General features: G+C 35.5%; 1 protein-coding gene across 1 annotated transcript in view; it reads right to left on the reverse strand.

Annotated features, from left to right (window-relative positions):
• LOC145293718 (uncharacterized) overlaps positions 1-21,916 on the reverse strand; it is a 52,589-nt gene that overhangs the window by 7,215 nt on the left and 23,458 nt on the right. Inside the window, exons 6-9 of the mRNA XM_080140159.1 lie at positions 21,130-21,200; positions 14,841-14,891; positions 10,447-10,584; positions 1,456-1,602 (exon numbers count right to left, since the gene is read on the reverse strand). Coding sequence (XP_079996285.1) covers positions 1,456-1,602; positions 10,447-10,584; positions 14,841-14,891; positions 21,130-21,200 — 407 coding nt within the window. The remainder of the gene's footprint in view (positions 1-1,455; positions 1,603-10,446; positions 10,585-14,840; positions 14,892-21,129; positions 21,201-21,916) is intronic.

Consider the following 21,916-nt stretch of genomic DNA (forward strand, 5'->3'; position numbering starts at 1 on the left):
ACATTCCTTTTTCAATAAACAGATATCTAACTATTTTGTGTGAGCTAAACAATGGTAATTCAACATTCCTTATTTTCAATGACATTCTGTATTGATTTTAATATATGATTGGAATTCTCAATTCCAAGTAAAGCTTCGCAAGTTCGAATCCTTGACTATCATATTTCATATTTATTCATTTACAAGAACATGCTGCTGTTCTTGTAACAGGTGTTTTAGAACGGTTTGCAATTATTTTAGAAATTAAAACTAGTTTATGCAACCACATCATTGCTTTATAGCATTCCAAACAACAACATGTTATATAGCCATCAATGTCGTTTCCTAGATGTGTCTTTAAAATAAATTTTCGCAGCCATCGTGTGTATATAATTTTCTACAGTATAAGGTTATTTATGTTCGTGTTTTTTCATGTATGTATACAATACAACGCTACAGTACAATGCCCACATTCACGTTTAGGGTATAGTTCTTTAAACAACAAAAAACCGTCATAACTTTTTTTATAATTTCACATATTGCATTATTTCAAATTCATTGACATTGCAGTGGCTCTGAGTCGCAATACCAACTTCTCCCCGCATGTCTTTACACCTTATGTCGTAACGCCAATTTTGCTGCCACGGACGTAAAAGAGCAGACATTATAGCCAATTGAATTCAAAACATCTGTTGACCATATGTTTGAAAGATCTTATCGTTCACTCCTGCGATTTACAATTGTAGGCGTTATTTGTATGACCATTGACCTTTTTTATTGCACCAAATTCCCAAGCTTGACTATTATCTAGATAATCTAATCGTTAACTATCGTAGAGCCCCACATCTGTTAGAATTTTATATAGAGTAATTGTAACACTGTTGGTTAGCAATAATACAAAACAATGCGAGTCACAATGCTATCTCAACAACTCTGTAACTGAATCTAAATCCCCGTGGACCAGGTGATTAGAACGCCCTCTCCTTCACCCCCGCAACTAATACGATTGGTTAGTTATCTTCAAAACCAGCCTTTTTCCTCATAACTCTTACCCTGTTTCTATCATATCATAGGTTGAAATTTTACATTAGCTGAGGTGTTTTGTCTATTGTTTTAGTATTCCTTTAGTTCCAAATATATAATATTTTTTTAATTACTAAGCTTTGTTGAAGTGGGTATTCGACTAGCTAACATACTTGCTGGTTATCGTAAGGCCCCAATTTGTCATAATTACATTGGATTAGTCTCCTAATAATCTTACTGAAACACTTTAAATTGCCCTTAACAGTGCTTGTAGATATGCGTTCGTCATTGAACCACATGTCAAACATCCGTACCCTCCAACATTCCATGTCAAGTGTAACGTTGTGAATACTATCTACTTTAAGAGCATCGTATCAAATATAGGTAAAGCAAGGTTAGCAATAACTATGCCAGTCTCATGATAGAACGGATAAGAAAAAATCATAATCTTACCAAGCAACTTTATCAATTTCTTTTTCGTCTAAAGTTATAATCGGTGATTTTGGAAGGGCTTCATTAACATTCTGCCTATAATTTTCCATGGTCGTCAATGGTCTGCCAATGATGGCCAATTGGATACTTTTGCGTAAAGGTTCCATGCTGTAAAATAGAAAAAAGGGAAAGTAAATATGAAAAGTGTATTAATATCGTTAGCACTAACGTAAGAAAAATGTAAATGTAATGTAAATCGCTTATAGTGATAATAATATTCAGATCAAATGTAAATGGATCTGCTTTTAAATAACATCGTTGATAAATTTTGAAAGTCAGAATTTCTTATTTTTAATTCGTTCTTTTAAAGGCCAGTTGATGTCTGTATATGCAGTCAATTAGTTCTAAGGCTACTATTACGAACACAAGTTCGTACAAAGATTAAACGTTTCTTTAATTTTGTTAGCACTAATTTAAGAAAAACATTCTACATTTTCAAATTTATTATTCGTTTTTTTTATTATTTGTATATGAATAAGTCGCACATGTCTATATTTGAGCAATAGTTGAAATCTTTCGTTTAGTAAACTATTGGTGTCTTGTTTTTGCTATATGCTTTTTCTTCCAGGCATAATTAGTATAGTTCGCAAACTTGTGCTTTCCATTGTATACGATTTCCTATTTTATGTTGGTCTACATTTATATTGTGAGTGTGGAGAAAGTTTAAGGTATTTGAGGACACTTTAAACACTTTTAGAAAAACAGAAAATGACACTGTTAAATCTTTGAAATTTATAATTCAAATAAATACAATATCGGTATACGTTTTGTTCTGTGAATAACCTCCTCGGCTTCTATCATCAACTTAATTTGAGCTCGAAAGGGATTGCAGGCTTTGATCCGGTAGTCTTTAGTTATGTTCCCTATTTTTCGGATTATTGGTTTCATCAGAGAGAAGTTGGTAATATGAAAATGCTTATTAACTTCCTTTTCAACGACGTCCCACATGTAATAATCCAAAAGAAGTAAGATCCAGTAAATTAGGAGGCCATAAGTTTGCTGTGACATGATCATGAAAATTATCAGCCATCCAATCCTGGATTCTGAGAGCCTTTAATTGATGATGCCGAATCTTTTTGGAAGACATAGGCTCTTTCATTAGCTACGTTGTCTATACAAGGTTTGGAGATACTTGACCTTACACGAACAAATCTTGTGCCGAAATGCTAAAAGATTCAATATTTAATGGAGCAATTCTGATTCCCCATTGCTTGCTAGTAGAACGTGACGCAAGGAGATTTGTTAGTTCATATCGTCAGTGCCTATAAGTAGAATCTTCCGGCTTTCCTTAATCCTCTTAGTATATCAAAAATATTGCAACAGGACCTCACCTCGTACTAATAAAAATTATAAAACGATCGTCAAAATACTATATCGCTGGAAGTTATGAATAAAATTCACGCAAAACAAACGATGAAAGAATACCCCTAGTTATTGAACTCGAGTGATACAGAAGTAAGATTTTGTGGCGAATCAAAATAATAGAAGAAAGAAATATATTTTTTCTGACTAAAGAATTACTCGACGCAAAGGTCACTGCGAAATTATACAAACATAGGACTTGAATGCGACAGAGCGGTGTTCGGAACATCAGAGAGCAGATGCCTACATATAAACTGGCCGACCAAGATCGTGCACTCGATGTCTCTCGCGTCCAACCCAAGCTGACATCTCAAAATGAACTATTTGTTTTTATAAACCAAAGGTCGTTGTTTTATTTTGTAAAGCACAGCAGCACGGTACAAATATATCACCGCATATCATTGCAGAATTATAAAACAAAAACACTTGAACAGTCAAGATTAACTTCTGTAGGCAACTCAGACAGTCTGTAGTTTATTTGTATTAAATACAGAGTGAAACGATAAAAATTGTTAACCTAAAGAAGACAATACTATAGCTTTATTTTAAAACTTCTATTTAAAAAATGAATTCAGGTATCTTAATTATGTTATAGAGCTGACATCTATTCAATTTAGCCGCCTTCAGCCTCCATACGAATCCGGAATTGGGAGCATTCCTTTTGCACAAGTGCTGGCGGGAGCTCGGTGAATACGTAACTGAGGGCGGCGAGGCAATCAGGCTGGTTTTCATGTTGTGAAAAGATATATTGGATTGTTATTAACGTATAACCAAACGAAGTAGTCCAGAAGGAACAGGAGAAGGAACAGAAAAGAAGAGTAATAAGTCGTAGCACTCCTTCTGAAGCCAGGTCTAGGTCTCCTTGGACTTGTGGGCCGGCGCTGAGTTTTGCTGCTGCACCCAAGGTCTACCAGCGGCCACCTCATTGCACCTGGGGATCACCATAGTCTTCCCCACATCCAGGTACACTTTGGTGCTGACTTTCAAGCCGACTTTGAAGATGTGAGGTGGCATGTTGTCGCCCTCAGTGGAAACTACACCAAAGACCAAGACCGTGGCCGGAAACTTTGTTGAGCTGTGCCCTCAAGTGTTCAACCGTCCCGATTTGCGTTTTGAGGGTGCTGGAAATGCTCTTGTTGTCATAACTTCCATCGGTAGATAGCACGAGTTGTACATCAGCGCAACTTCTATCTCGCTTATTGAACATTGTGTCACTTTCAGACATAATAGAAGGCTCTTATCGCTCTTGGGATTTGTACACAACTAGTCACTTAGTAGATGATCTGCACACGAAAAAGAAAACCGGTTTTCATCAGACGGAAATGAAATAATGTCGCCTTTTCTAAGGCGATAATTTTATCTCCTCCCCCTGTATGATTAGTTTGCAGGAAGGATTGTGGATCTTATTAATGGTTCAATAAGTGTAAATTTGGAAGAGTCACGATCGAGCTTCCAGTGTAAGCTAGGGATAATCTGTTTTCATTCATTTAAAAAAAATCACAACGAAAATCATATCAAGAGTGATTATGATGAAGAAGAACATTCTATCCGTATAAAATTTCTAACGGAATAATTTGTTTAACTCATGGGGATAACGGAACCCTTCATGAATATTACCTCTTACAAATCTGGCCAGATAACGTTAAAAGATTTGCTGATCGACAATCATTTTTATCGTTATTATATTTGCAAAAATAGAATCTCAGAGAGAATGTTATCATAGCGATATAATATTTACAGATACAATTATTTATGTTAAATGTTAAAATGTAAAAGAAAGTTAGAATATAAACAAAATACGTGACGAGTTATTCGATACATGTCTCTCATCACGTGGAGTTTATGACGAAACGAGAGATCTTGAAAGACACGTATCAGTTAGCCAACAGTTGGGAGTCAGAGAGAACAGACGCGATCGATAGTCAGAGGGAGAAACACGGCCGATGACAGCAATGTCTCCAAGCAGAGGAAAAGGCCGATAGTAATAAGCTAAGACCAACGTTACAGCTTTCCAAGGAGGGGAACATCCGCAATAAAGTTGCTATAAATACCACCAGGTCTTAGCGTTTTAAGAATCTTCATTTGCAGCTTTTCCGAGGATGTGCTAAATCAAGGCAAAATATAGACCAGGTATGTTTCGGCATTGGCCGATTTGAAACTCCAAGAGACTGTTATTTGTATCTTAATGTTATAATTGTTATGTGTACCGTTTAAACAATAACGAGACGACGAATAGGTATATTCAATATATATATATATATATATATATATATATATATATATATATATATATATATATATATTGAATATACCTAGTCGTCGTCTCGTTATTGTTTAAACGGGACACATAACAATTATAACATTAAGATACAAATTACAGTCTCTTGGAGTTTCAAATGGGCCAATGTATATATATATATATATATATATATATATATATATATATATATAGTAATTTATAACATATATATGGCGATTAAGCTACACTGAATATTCTGCGTTTCATCCACTATAGGATTCGTCAGGCTTATGCCCGAATTCTGTTGTTGTTTCTCGTTTTTATATATGTTGAGGATTTTAGTTAGCCGATCAGCTTTCTAGTATCCACCGCGCCCCTTCCTATCAGCCAATCGGCATGCATTTAATCGAAGAACGGTCTGTTTTAGAACTAAGTTAGTGGTTTAAGGGAGAGGATTTTTTTTATATATATAAATATACATATGTGTACACACATACACGCACACAGGCATACATATATAGGCATATATGTGTGATCGTTTATGTATATTCATGTTTATTTAATTAATTTATTTGTTTGTTTTCTATTGTTTTTGTTAGTTTTAAAGCTATTTTGTATCAAAAAAAAAGAAAGAAAGGAAGAAAATCGTCTGCCTTAAACCACTAACCTAGTTCTAAAACAGATCCTTTGTTCGATAAAATGCATGCCCACTGGCTGATAGGAAGGGGCGCGGTGGATACAAGAAAGGTGATTGGCTAACTAAAATCCTCAACATATATAAAAACGAGAAACAACCACAGAATTCGCGCATAAGCCTGACGAATCCTATAGTGGATGAAACGCAGAATAATCAGTGTAGCTTAATCTCCATATATATTTTATAAATTACTAACTAGCTCTACCTACGTATTGATCACTTTTGAAATAAATACTTTAAGTTTACGCATAAATCTATACTTTCGTATATTAATTTTATGTGAGTAAATGAAGTAGTTATATATATATATATATATATATATATATATATGTGTATATATGTATATATATATATACGTCATTAAGTATACATTATGTATACAATCCCCCATGCTATATAGGAATACAATATGTTATGATTTAATTTGTTGTTAAGAGTTATCCCCCTTGGGATTGACATTCATAATAAAAGCGCCCTCTGTTTCATTTTCCCGCTCGATCCTTTCAAGAGCGTACGTGTATTTTACAGTTAATAAAACCTTTCTAAAAGGCAATTCTTTACTTACTGATACTATTCACTTCAATTTTATTAACTGTAAAAAAAAAAAAATAATAATGGATCGAATCTTACGTCCCGACAGATTCGAGGTGGAACCTACATGCCCTAATTCCGAAAAATCCTATAGGCATTGGAAATTAACCCTCCAGAATTATATCCGCTCACATAATAACGGATTAATCGAAAACACTTCAGATAATTTCTTTGCCTTGATCAATTGTATTTCAGCCTCTGTTTTCGATTTAATAAGCGATAAAACCGACTACGATAGTGCATTAAGAACATTGGACGCCGCTTATTTAAAACCTGAAAATATTGTTTATAATAGATATCGATTGATGACGACGAAGCAACAAACAACACAAAATATAGATGCCTTCATACTACAATTGGAAATGCTTGCCAAAACATGTAACTTCGAAGCGGTTTCTGCTGAAGAAAACAAAAATCAATACATTCGGGAAGCTTTCATCGGCGGAATTTCTTCTTCGTCCATCCGACAACGACTGTTAGAAAAACCCATCCTGACTTTACAAGACACATATGCCACAGCCAGATCTCTTGAACAAGCAGAAAAGCATTTGATAAGCTACGCAAATAACTTTACTGTAGCAGCTACAAATAATCCTTCGGGCTACAATCGTATAGCTGTGACTAAAGAAAATATGCATCCAAAGGGGGTTTGTTTTTTCTGTGGAAAATCACGTCATCCTCGATATTTATGTCCTGCACGAAACGCCGAATGTAAAAAATGCAAAAAAAAATGGTCATTGGGCTAAAGTGTGTAAATCTTCTATTTCTAACACTCATACTGCTGTTCTTTATGACGACTCTGACTACCCCTCACCTTCTCTATCCTGACTAGGAACTAACTCCAAAGATGTCACATTCACTCAATGCCAAATTAACGGGCACTTCGTGAACGCTATGGTGGACTCCGGCAGTGTAAAAACATTCATTAATGAAAATACTGCTAAAAAACTTAAACTCTTCACAATACCTAAAAACAAAACTATAGCTCTGGCTGCTTCCGATCAACATGCTAAAATAACTGCCGAAGCTGTCGTGGATTTAATACTGAAAGATAAAACCCATTCTGGAATAACAATTGAAATCATTGAAAACCTTTTCATTGATTTAATAATCGGAAAAGATATTTTAAAAAAATATAAAAAAGTAACACTTAAATTCGACGGTCCTAGAGACAAACTTATAATTGGAGCTATAAACACGAATAATTTTTTTCCTACCATAAACGTTCCACCCCCTCCTCTCTTTTCTAATCTTTCTCCTCATACTACTCCTATTGCGACAAAATCCCGACGTTACACTTTTGCCGCCAACAAATTCATAAAAGAAGAGACTGCTAGAATGTTGAAAGAAGGCATAATTGAACCTTCGATATCTCCGTGGCGAGCGCAGGTTCTTGTAACTTCGAATGAGAATCATAAGAAAAGAATGGTAGTCGACTACAGCGATACCATCAATAGATTCACGGAACTAGACGCTTACCCAATGCCTAATATCAATAAGATGGTAGACGACATCGCTCAATATAACATCTTCTCTACTCTCGACCTAAAATCTGCTTATCACCAAATACCTATAAATCATGCTGATCGTAAATTCACTGCGTTTGAAGTAAGTGGCAAACTTTTTCAATTTACTCGTCTTCCTTTTGGCGTCACCAATGGAGTAAGTGCTTTCCAGAGGAGCATAGACTATATTATAGAAAAAGAAAATCTAACCGATACCTTTGTGTATGTTGATAACGTAACTATATGTGGGAAAAATCAAGAAGAACACGATTACAATCTTCAAAAATTCTACAAAATTGCTAAACAATATAACATCACTTTAAATGAAAATAAAAGCATAATTTCTTCTAGTTCTATTACTCTACTCGGCTACACCATAGAAAATAATCAAATAGCTCCCGATTATCAAAGACTAAAACCATTACTCGAAATGCCACCTCCGCTGAATCTTAAATCTCAAAAAAGAATAGTTGGAATGTTTTCCTATTACTGCAAATTCATTAAAAAATTTTCTGATAAAATTTTATTACTAAATCAAAACAAAGAATTTCCACTACCTCCATCTGTATTAGAATCTTTTCAAACATTGAAAAATGATCTAAAAGACGCCACTTTAATAACGGTAGATCCAAATAAAGAATTTGAAGTAGAAACGGACGCTAGTAACTATTGCATTGCTGCAACACTAAATCAAGAAGGTCGTCCTATTGCATTTTTTTCAAGAACTCTCAATACTAACGAAATTAAGCACCATGCAGTAGAAAAAGAGGCAGCCGCTATTGTAGAAGCTCTCCGTAAGTGGCGACATTTTCTACTCGGCAGGCACTTTAAAGTCATCACAGATCAGAAGAGCATCAGCTTCATATTCGACAATAAAAGAAAATCTAAAATTAAGAATGACAAAATATGTCGTTGGCGTATAGAATTATCCCAATACAATTTCACTATAGTTTATCGACCTGGACCTGAAAATATTGCTGCTGACACATTCTCTCGCATCTCTGCTCTTACTTACAATCTACAAGATCTTCGTGATTTACATAAACAATTATGTCATCCTGGTGTTTCAAGATTAAGCCATTTTATAAGAACGAGGAACCTCCCTTTTACTTTGGATCAAATTAAGAATATTACTGACTCTTGCTCATCCTGTCAATTACTGAAACCCAAATTCGCCAATACCAATGGAGGCACTCTCATTCAAGCCATATTACCTTTTCAACGATTAAATCTTGATTTTAAAGGCCCTCTACCTACTTCTATACATGGCAACAAATATCTACTTACTCTAATTGATGAGTATTCTTGTTTTCCTTTCGCTTTTCCTTGCAGAGATATGACAAGCAAAACCATTATCCACTGTCTAAACAAACTCTTTTCAATTTTTGGTTTGCCTGACATGATACATACTGACCGTGCTTCTGATTTCTTAGCAAGAGAAATAAAGGATTTTTTACACAAAAAAGGAATTGCTACTTCTAAAACAAGTAGGTATCATCCTGAAGGTAATGGACAGATTGAAAAACTCAACGGTACCTTATGGAAGGCCATTCAAACAACATTACATTCTAATCAAATGAAACTACCTTATTGGGAAGACATACTACCGGACGCACTTCATTCAATTAGATCATTACTTTGTACTGCCACTAATATGACTCCCCATGATAGACTTTTTAAATATAGTCGTAAATCTGCTTCCGGAATTTCAATTCCTTCTTGGGTTAAACCAGGCCCAATATATATTAGAAACCACACTAAAACAAGTAAACATGACCCTCCTGTAACGCCTGCCACCCTAATAGATGTCAACCCCCACTACGCTTATGTTCAACTACCTTCTGGTACTGAAACCACTGTCAACGTTCGAGACTTAGCTCCAAACTCATCAAATGAAGAAAACTCTAATAATAATCCTACTACTTCAGAGACTTTATTTGAACCTTCTACTAATGAAAACATTGGTCATGAGGAAGACAAAAATCAATCGTCTGATCTTGAAGAAAATCAGATTTCACTAAAAAATAATACTGAAAATCAGCATTCCTGCCAATCTGTGCGGAGGTCGTCCCGAGTTCGACAATTCCCTAGTAAATATAAGGATTTTGTGACTAAATACTGAAAAAACTGCAGTTTGGGTTCATATGTTATTTGTAAATAAAATGATTCTTATGTGATTGTAAAAAAAAAAAAAAAAAAAAAAAAAAAAAAAAAATTTGTCTATAATTAATTACCCCTTACTTGAATACTTTAGGACGGGGAAAATGTTATGATTTAATTTGTTGTTAAGAGTTATCCCCCTTGGGATTGACATTCATAATAAAAGCGCCCTCTGTTTCATTTTCCCGCTCGATCCTTTCAAGAGCGTACGTGTATTTTACAGTTAATAAAACCTTTCTAAAAGGCAATTCTTTACTTACTGATACTATTCACTTCACAATATACGGCACTTTTAGCAGTAGTCGTTTACAATTGAGTAACGGTGCGTCTTGTTAAGAGCGAGCAAAAATTAAAAAATAAATAAATAAAACACTTAAATATAATAATGTTAAGCTTACCTTTCGATATTTCTTATCAAGTTCCGGGATTCAAGTGATTGTCTGGCTTTTACAAGATTCCAACTGGAAACCATTCTTTCCAAAAGATTATTCGAAAGATCTGTGACGGTAGGCCGTCGGCCATTGTGAGAAGGATTTCTAGAAACAAAGCATTCAATTAAGATGTTAAATTACCAGTTTTCTTGTTCGAGAGAATATAAATAACGAAGGCAAAAAATCGATGGGAAGTTAAGAATATAAAAGAAATATACGTTATTTTAACGCCATTTTTAACTGTTGGTTTTATGAAGAAATAATGTAGATTAAGTATATGTCTGCTTGATGCTGAACCTATACGATTATTTCCATGGTAGGAAGTGTCAGTGATCAAGTTGATACTAGGTTTGAGTGTTTACAGTTCAAATCCCATTCGTTTCACAAAAACCACTTTCACTTAAGGACATCAGCAACCTTCACGTGACCCCCTCATAAGTAGCTCATGTCTTTTTTTATAAAGAATTATAGTCAAAAAAGTATCGGGAAAACTAATGCAAACAATATAATCTTCGGATTCATACGTTATATTTTTGATAACTTCCATGGTTATAGTGGTTATTGTCTTCTATTTTTGACATCGTATTTTTTTTTTTTGTCAATTAGGCTGGATAATTAAGTCAAGCAGGCAGGCAGGTCAATGTTAACATGTAGAAATAAGGACGTTCACATTATATACAATGAATCGTTAATCAGAAGGAACCATAGTTTGTCTGTTTTCGGTGTCTCGTCTACAGAGAATAAACCGGAAGTCAGTAAGAGCAGAGTCTCTTGATTATGACCATTTCTATTAATCTAGGAGAGTTCGTATCCGATTCTTGGACGTCTATACTATTTTATTTTTTATGGAAATCGCTTAAGACAAACTATCAAGAATGTGATGTAATGAGCAAATAAGAACACAAATTTAATATTATAAAGAATGGAGATACATATTAGCATTAACTGTAGGTAGAAGGAAATAGAAAACAGGAAGAGAGTTCCACAACCTTGTAGTTTTGGAAAGAAGCTACTGGAATGGGAAGCTCTATTACAGTGAAATATTAAAACCGCAAATTAATGGAGGCGCCCAGACTAACGAGTCCAATCAGTTGGAACAAACAGCGAAGGGAATAGATCAGACAGCTCTGACGAACACATGTCGTAATAGTATTTATTAGAAAGACTAAGGCTAGTTGTCTGCGAGAGAGAAAGAGAGAGATAAAGTGAGAGAGAAAGAGCGGGAAAAAGAGAGGTTGCAGTGAAGAAGAAAGCGCGGAACCAATCAAATTACAGATGCGTTTCTGAAATTTATCAAGAATCTTAAATAGGGACACAGATTCGCCAGCCCAAATATGACAGCAGTACTCCATACATGGTCTGATAGTAAATTTGTAGAGAAAGAGAATAGCTTAAGTTCTGAGAAAGTATTAAGATCGATAGAGAGAACTGATTTTACGATAAGCAGAAAAAATAATGGATTTAATATATAGACTGAAATGGTAGGCGAGAAGTAATATCAATATGTACTAGCAAGAGTGGATGCCTGGCTTTGCCCGGTCATAAAATGCGCTTAAATATATTTTAATGTGTCCAGATTTCGTCTATATTATTATAGAATAGTGATTTCAAAAGGATAATAAAAGTATTTGGTGCCATCAATGTTGGTGACGTTACAACTGCACCAACAGGACTCACATATGGATTAGTTAAAAATTTAAAATAAACTAAGATGAATGTACAAAATGTATAACAATTTTTTCATTTTTGATCCATGTTTGACCCCTTAAGAACTATTTTCACCTGCTAAAGACCCATAAAAGAACGATCCAACAAAACCCCAATCATTTGAACACCCTAGCGCCCGACTGCGATTTTTAGTTTGATAAGAGGTGGAGTTTAAAAATATGGACACAGACAGACAGGCATATAGCGTTTTATATATCAGATTTTTTTGATTTTTCGGATTATTGCTCTCATTTTGCTTGTTTTTCCTATGTTTTTCACAATGAGTGTTATTGGTGAATGGCGAGAAAGAATGTTTTTGTTTTTTTCTTCCAACCAACAATAGTCGTTAGGAATGAGAATTCATTCTACCACTCCATAAAATATCTTACGACACAAATCCCTACAGGTATAAGAGCCAAAATACGTCCTGAGATTGATTACTGTTTTCGCATCTAAAAATGTGCGGCTCAGAGTATTTTATCATGCCTGATAGGGTAAAAAACGACTTTGAAATCTAGTGAGCGATGCCCTTTTCTCCTCCATATTAGTATCTTTTCTTACCGAAGAGACGTAGCAAGTCTAATGTTCATTGCGGCGGTTCAACTGAGCTTCAATCTATAGCCCCCCCAATAAAAATATTCACGGAAAAAACTCGACTAGCTACAACAAATTCCCTTACTCTTCTTCTCTTCCCCCAACTAAACGAAACTTCGATGAGCAAAGCGTCTTTCCTTTAAATATTTGCCTGTTGAACACAATAGGGCGGGAGTCCTTCCCAGCAGACTATCACATGGTCTATTTCAAGTCTAGTGTAAACACTTCTCGTTAAGCCGTCCTCGTTAATTATAAAATCCTATTCAATTTCAACCATTTCCAATAATCACAGTATTGTCTCACTGGACACTCTTATCCTTGAGTGGCTTCGGACATTGATAAGTGGTGGCTTTTTAGTACAACATTTTGTACCTGCATATTTATGGAGTAGACAGGCATTTTCCCGTGAAGGATAAAAGAAAATACACGCTCTCAACATCAGTCAAATGACGGAAGAAAGGTTAGAAAAAAATCGAAAGATTCGATTCAGCTAAGAGGCTACATCAAAGACAGAAACGTATTATTGACAATGTAAGACAGTTTAAACGTCATAGTTTGTTGCTGAAGATCAGAAGATCCTATGATGTTCCCTCAGACTGAACACCAATGACTACAACCGTGTTTTTACTAAGTTAGTGAAACATTGGATTGATCAAGTACCTGAAAATAAGTAGTCTGTGTACCACAAGGAATTAGTTTCCCTATTAAAAGGCATACTGTAAGTTAAAATTTCCAACACATTCACAAACTTAAGATTATAGCATTCCTGGTAATCTGCTTGATATCGTTACGCCTTTTCAATCTGATCGGAGTGTATGTTTAACCTGAATTATCTTTTCATTCTTTTCTTATCAATGTCAGTGTTCACCAGAACTCTGTTCTAGGTTCAACACTGTTTCGTAACGATGGTAGCCCTTAACGTAAATACCTACAAAAAACAACAGGGAAGAAAAATCCACCCGTTCCCCGTAGAAGATCCCTCAATGTCGGGGAATCTACTTTGAACATGTATTCCCGTGGATTCTAGATTTGGAGTTTCCTTCCTGTACTCTGCTTTCTAGATTATATTAGCATGCCGATATTGGATAGTGGAATATAAACATACATCTTACTTCTAAACTCCCTACTTGGGGCGAATATATATATATATATACATATATATATATATAAATATATATATACATATTTATATATATATAAATATATATATATACATATATATATATATATATATATATAATTTGTTTACTATATTTTTGGTCTGATAAAGTGTTATCCTTGAATTGGGATTCAACTGAAACATGTATGCACATATGCAACCAATCATGTATGCACATATGTAACCAATCATGTTTGTATAATAAAACACCTATATACCATCTCTGTCCTGTATTGGGAACTCCTTAATAATCACGTGAGTTTCATATTTGCATCTAGGAAACCAATCGATACAACCATTACACACACACACACACACACACATATATATATATATATACATATATATATATATATATATATATCTGTGTGTGTGTGTGTGTTCATATATATTATACTGAGGCAAATGTAACACAAAAAACGAAAAACTAACATTGACAGAATCTTCTCGGATCAAAGTTTCCAGTAAGGGATAAAAACCTGTGACCCGTTTCGAAACCGCATATATGCTATGGCCAAAGACAAAGGTCTATTGCAACAATTATGAGGAAAACAAAACGCCCAGGCGAATATACCCGGTAAGTGATTCATTACAATCGCATTTTGAATTCAAAAAGATCAATCGATTACAGCCTCAGAAATAACAGATAAGTGTCTAGCATCCGATAGGCTACAACATTCCAAGTACTATAAAAAATAAAAATGAAACAAAGACACACTTCAATATACACCAAGAAAAAAAATTGAAGTAAACACGATGGATTTCTGAAAAATAAAAAAATAAAAAAATACTTTTGTTAAATACGGCATACAATAATCTTCAAATGGCTGATTGGATGTGATAAAAAAATCTATTAAAACGTAAACTTGTTAGCAAAATATCAAGAATATGTATATCTTACTTATTGCCCTGATCAGGTTCCATAGTGTCGATATGCCAAGGTGGATGCTTTCTGTTAAAGATATTGAAAACAGATAAACACCGTTATGTAATTTAGTTGACAATCTTATAAAATAAAGAATATTAAAAAAATGGCGAATATTCATGTCTCTAAATCTGTGCTATTATTTTAAGGTCATATGCATTTTTATATGGAATTAAATAAATTACTAATAATTCTCACTGAATCACGTGACAATGAATTTATTGTTGTGATTTTTGCTTTGTTACAAATTCCAATACACAGTGGCACCAAAAAGAAAATAGCGCCTGTTATTTTTTTTCAAAAACGGCAAATATAAGCTAAATTGAATGTAACTGTATAAACAACCTATACTTCATTTTATTCGCTTTTTATTCTGTTATAATTTTACCTCGCTATATTTGACTTTCAATTAAAGTATTATTGTGTTCACATCAAATTCAAAAATTAACATCAAATGGAGAAGGCGAAAAGGTCATCCGATCACTGGAAAATTGTAATTCTATTGTAACTTTAGGACATAAATGCAACACAAATACCACATAAACACAATGACTAGTAAATATTTAGTAGTATAGCTCTTTTGCAATTTGACAGCCTGAAATATTTTGGGCATTCCTTAACTTATTCTGCGGCAATACTCCGGCAAAAGGACATCCCATTTCTCTTTAATTTTTGTCCAAAGTTTCTCCAGATATGAAATTTTATCATTGGGTAGCTGTTTCTCGATGTAATGCCATACTTTTTGGATAAGATTGAAATCTGGAGATTGTGCAGGCCAATCCAAACACGGAATATCATGCACTTCAATGAACAACTTGACATTGCCAGCTGTGAATGAGAACATTATCTTACATTATTATCCCAATTTCGACCAAAGTGGGGTAGAAAATGCTTAGTCAGCATATCAATGTACTTGGTGGAATGAATTCGCCCTTGTAAGCGAACACAAGGCGCTGGATCATTGGCACTAATAACGCTCAACACCAATCTGAATCTCCACCATCTTGAAGCCTTGAACAGTGCACCTAGGATTAAACCCGCCCTCCTTCCTTCGACAGACGTACTGCCTACCATCACTGTCAAGCCTATCAACTTCGCTTTCGTCGCTAAAACTCACTTTAGACCAATATGAAGACTCATGATCTTCATTGCATCTGACGAAATCCAGACGGTGCTTCTGTTCTTTACAGAAATCATTGGTGATATTTCTGACGTTTGATTAAACGAAATAGTCCAGTGGTTTCAGGTCAGGTGAGGCGGATGGCCTACGATAGAAGGGTACAAAGTCAGTAACATACAAAAATCAGGGGTAAAATTTTTATAAGAATATCGCCTCTTTTTTTTTTACACAGTGATCACCACTTATCAAGGTCCTGAAACCACTCAGGGATAAGGGTTATTGCAAGTACATTACGTTAGTGTGGAGATTTGATGAAGTGTTTACTTAAGGGGGCGGTTCATTAAGAATTTGTTAACGTTGGACTTGAAGACATCAAAGTTGTAGCCCGGTGGGAAGCAGGCAGACGGAACAGAGTTCCACAGGCGTGCAGTTCTAAAAAAGAAGCTTTGTTCATGGAATCCGCGTTTTGATTTAGGCACAGATATAGAGTGGGGGAAATTTTTCACAGTGGATTCAGCTACACGGGTGTTTTTCGTGAAAGATTTGCGAGGGGGACCAGAGATTGGAGTTCAGACGAGCACCTGCCATGAAAATAACGATAAAACAAAGATAGACTCGCAACGTCCCTTCTGTGGGAGAGAGGTTGCAGGGTAGAGAAAAGGGCATCCCCCACTAAGCCACGAAATCTATTTTATACTCTGTCAAGGCAGGATAGGCTATTTTTAGCAGCTCCTGCCCAGATATGGCCGCAGTATTCCATCCATGGACGTACTTGGCTTTTATATAGATAGAGAATTGCATCAGTAGTGAGATATCTTCTGGAGCGGTTGAAGGATCCCACAATCTTTCCAGCGACCTTGGCAACAGACTTGATGTACGTGTTCTATTCCAGATCAGGAGTAAAGGTCAAGCCCAGAAGCTTGTCAAAACACGGGGCCTCACCCAGACGAGAGCCATCCATCACACTTGATGGGGATCAGAGCGTTGATGATGTAAGGATAGGAGTTTGGTTTTGGATGCATTAATAGTAACCAGCCACATCTTCCCCCACTGAACCACGCGCTCGAGATCAGAGGAGAGAGAATCAGAGAGAACTTTGTCATTTAAAACCTTTGATGTGTTGCCGTAGATGGTCGTGTCATCAGCATAGATGTCAACGAATGATTTAAGTATGTGTTTAGGGAGGTCATTGATGTAGATAAGAAAAAAAAGAGTTGGGCTCAGGATTGACCCATGAGGGACTTCATCATTTATATTGCAGGCCTCCGATTTGTGTCCATCTACCACTACTCTTATGAGCCTATCGGAGAGAAATGATTTAATGATTGAGAAAACATTTCCAGTTATACCGTAGCTGGAAATCTTGTGAAGTAGACCCTTATGCCATACCTTGTCGAAGGTCTTTGATATGTCAAGAGCAATTGCCCTAGAAAGGAAGCCTTTGTCAAGAGATTCACTAATACTGTGGGATATAACCGTCAGCACATCTGCGGTAGATCTTGCAGAGCGGAAACCATATTGTGCGTCACTAAGAAGGTTATTCCTGCTGAGGTGGTTGACTATTTCTCTATTTAATATGGATTCCAGCAACTTACTCATAGCACACAGGAGACTTATTGGTATGTACTGAGAGGGAGAGGACTTATCACCTGAATTCTTAAATACGGGGCAAACTGATGAGGTCTTCCAGGGAGTCGGAAAGCACTTCTCCTTAAGGCAGCGCTTAAATAGTTTCGTAAGTATGGGAGCAAGTTCTGGTTGAAGCTTTTTTAACACAAGGGCCAGTTGCTTTACTGGAATCTAGGTTCTTGATTAGCTTGGCGACCTCATGCACGGATATTTGTATGTTACCTAGCTTGTTCTGTGTTATAGGAGGACATATGGGGAGTTGATGGCCTTCGTCGCATAGGGTAGAATTAGCTGCAAAGTTCTTTGGAAATAGTTTGGCCTTGTCTGACGCTGACGAGATGACCTCTGGTCCATTGATAATGGTTGGGATAGAACGCACACTTCTGTTCAGGATCCTATTTGTTATTTGCCAAAACTGGTGGGAACCAACCGCAAAAGGTCTCTTGTTACTTGTAACTGGCTGACTGAAACATGCTCATGCATGCGTAACGACATTTATTCTAAATTTTCAAACTGTTCAAATTTATACAAGCTAACAATTCTTTACTTTTATTTTTCTAATGGTTTCCACCGAATAAAAAGCTTAATCGTAGAAACCCTATTGAATAAGAAAAGAATCATTTATAGCATCTTATCTGAACGTCTAATGAACTAATATATGATATACTTTTTATTTTTTGATTTTTTTCTTGTATAAATTTGTTTAACATTATTGCTCTGTCTATGATTTTATCTTATCACAAGATGTTATTACGAAATATTTGTATTTATATTGTCGTTAAATATAGTGTATAGTATATATATATATATATATATATATATATATATATATAATATTTTTATTTATATAGCTGTTAAATATAGTATATATATACTATATATATATATATACTATATATATATTATATATATTATATTTAACAGCAATATAAATAAAAATATTATATATATATATATGTCAGGTCATGTTATTTGCTACTGGTACCATGTAACCCAGTACTACCTGCCTCATGGTCGGGTCACCGGCGACTAAACTGGTTCCCCTAACAGACTTTCGTGAAGAGAGTAGCTAGTCTCCCTGAAGTATTAAAAATAAGAACTTCTAAAGGGCTAATGAATCCTTTTTCCGGGTCAACGGCCAACTAGCACCGTGTGTCTTTGTGTGTATGTATATGTGTGTTGGGGTGGAGAGGGCTCCGGTAAGCTGTGGTGAAGGCAACCTTTTTAGGAGAAGCAAATCTCTGATTTAAAAAAACACATAAAGCGGGAGACCAATACACGCATTAAGCTGGTCTGCAGCTTAACTTATTGCTGGCTATCTTGCTCTTGCTTGTTGCTGGATCTCAACATTTTGAACCGAGAGAGAGACTTAGCTCTCGTACAAAGCTAAGACTCTGTAACATCATCTGTATACAGATACCCACTCAGCCATATGTCTATTAAAATGGTCCTGTGACGATGGAAGTCATGTTTGATCTCATGGATTTAAGTGTCTGAGGGAGTGGCACTCGTCTGACAAATGTTGCAATCATCATATATATATATATATATATATATATATATATATATATATATATATATATATATATATATATAAGAAAAAGGCAAATTGAATGCGGTGTTTATCTGATACAAGGAAGGATCAGCCTGTAATATCAATACCAGTATTTATATATTGATATTTTGATCCCAACCACATGAAAAGCTCAATACAAACACAATACAGGATATATTTCTTTACTGGAAGTTGGCCTGTGGGTTTTTATATCTCTATTTTTCTCTCTTCTATTCAACTGAAGATCAACCTTACTATTTTTGGATTACCCTGATTGAATGAACAATTTTTAGCCATTTGAGTTGGTTTTATCAATCTTTTCCTAGTGGATTATATTACCCACTGGATTTTAAAATCTGACTGTTGGATTATTTAAAAAAAATATATTTCGCTTTTCTGATTACCACCGAAATGGTTTTCAAATAAGCAATATATGTTATATCGGTTTGTTTATGTTCTTCTTCACATTTCCCACATTTCTTAAATTGCAATTTATGACTATCATAAATTATAGTTTCATCTGATGCCTCAACTTCTAGACTAGTTCCAAATATAATTTGATAATTTCTCTCTGTCCTCTGAGAAAAATAGCAAGAACAGCATTCTTTGAAACTCCATGGAATAAGGAATTTGAGCATTGTTTGCAGGAGTATTCTGTAGAATAATGAATTTAATTGTAATTATCTGTATTTTTGAGATGAGATGTTTTCATTTATTGAGATTGCCGGACAGACTTCCTCATCTTGGCTGTTATAGTCACAACGTTTGGGCCATTTTCCCCTACGGACTTCATCCGGTGTTTTGTATCGAACTGGGGAACCGTTTGTTAGGAGTTCGGACCCAACCCTTTATTATTATTACGGGGGTACCGTGTTCGGACTTCACCTTTGCTCTGGTACATGGTCGCTGGTTCTCTGTTTTAAATGTTACTTTTCGCTGCCTTCGTTCAGAATTGAACTCAGCACCTTTGGGTAACTGTAAACTTTGATAAAACGTCTAGGGCCACTCGGCCATATGTCACTAGGACAATTCTTAGTTGTTTTTTGTTAATGTTAAACCTATGTTGTTATTCAAGGTTTTCTCTCTCTATTAGAGGTGTCCAAATTGCATTCAGCTCTACGCTTGGTTTGCTCAGTAGGTTGTTATGTCCGAGCATGTGAGCTGTTTCTTTAAGTTTTCTCACTTTCCAGTGGGTCTCTCTGTTTATTATTTTTACTTCATCCCATAGGGGGCGATGGTCCCCCCTTTCCATCCAGACATGGTTGGCTATACCCGATTTTTCCGTCTCCCCTTTAGTTACCGTTTTTCGGTGTTCTTCCATCCTTACTTTGAGGGAGCGGCATGTTTCACCCTTGCAAACCTTTCTGCAACTGCATGGGATGGAGTATATGCAGTTCTTAGTCATGTTCTCCTCCATGCGGGGCTTCACTCGTGCCAGGTGTCGTCTGAGTGTTGACTCGCTCTTTAATACAGTCCTGATGTTGCAGGGGGCACATATTCTCTGAATCTTTTCGGAGATGCCTCGTATGTATGGTAGGCAGACCGTTGGAGGTTTTTGGGTTTCATTCTCCTCTCTTATACTATTAATGCGTCTGGTGGATAGTATGCTATCGGGGTAGTTGTTACGACGGAGGGTATTCTTCAACCTGACCATTTAGACTCCTAACAAACTGTTCCCCAGTTCGATACAAAACACCTGATGAAGGCCGGAGGGCAAAACGGCCGAAACGTTGTGACTGTAACAACCAAGATGAGGAAGTCAGTCCGACAATCTCAATAAATTCATTTAATTGTACATTTTAATTTACAGTTTTAATTTCTTTTCTTATATATATATATATATATATATATATATATATATATATATATATATATATATATATATATATATAGTGTGTGTGTGTGTCTGTGTTTACACTATGTATGATTGAATAGCTTTGGATAAATTATTGTTTACTCACTGAAGCGTATCAGCCATGTGTCCGCCGGTCCGTTGTCTCAGCTGGTTCAGCTCTGCTGTAGATAGCGGCGTCTAAAAATAAATTCATAAAAGCTAAGGACTTATTTGTTGACATTAATTAGCACGACTGACCTTTTTGAGCTTAAGTGACGATACGAGTGTCTGAATGCATATGCTTAAGTAGTCAGGATGGACACGTGAAATAGAGCAAGTACAATTATTCTTGAATTGTTATTAATGAAATGCAAGGAATGGCGAATTTTGAGAAGAGATACCAAAATGTATTTCAGCAGAATAAATCTCAATAGCCTAAAATGTTGTACATTTGACGAATTAGCATCTTTGATAATCGTTATCCTGGAAATAATTATAATTTAACTGGTGCATTATCAATGAATCGGTTTCAATCGATATTTCAGTTTTACAGTAATGAATAAATGGCTTGAACGTAGTCTTACTATTAAATGGCTACTAAACCAAAATGTAGGGGAGAACATCCCCCCCCTTTCACATAATCGTTCTACTTGCTCTTAATTTTCACCTTATAATGCTGAGTCTTTCGTTTCGCTGAACGTATCAGGGCGGATTAGAAATTGCATTGCTATGATGAACTTATGCATTCCTGATCTTAAGAATGGTGGTGACTATGTTGAAAAATAAATTCTGGAGCAGAAAAGCTCACGCGTTTTAATGGTATCACTCCCGGTTTAGTAGCTTTTAAATGTTTTTTGTTAAAAATATACGAGGCTTCACTTTCGCAACGATGCTCGTATGACAAAGCGCGCTCC

The sequence above is a fragment of the Euprymna scolopes genome, chromosome 15, assembly GCF_053919585.1.
Source record: "Euprymna scolopes isolate OS-2025 chromosome 15, ASM5391958v1, whole genome shotgun sequence".
NCBI lineage: Eukaryota > Metazoa > Mollusca > Cephalopoda > Sepiida > Sepiolidae > Euprymna > Euprymna scolopes.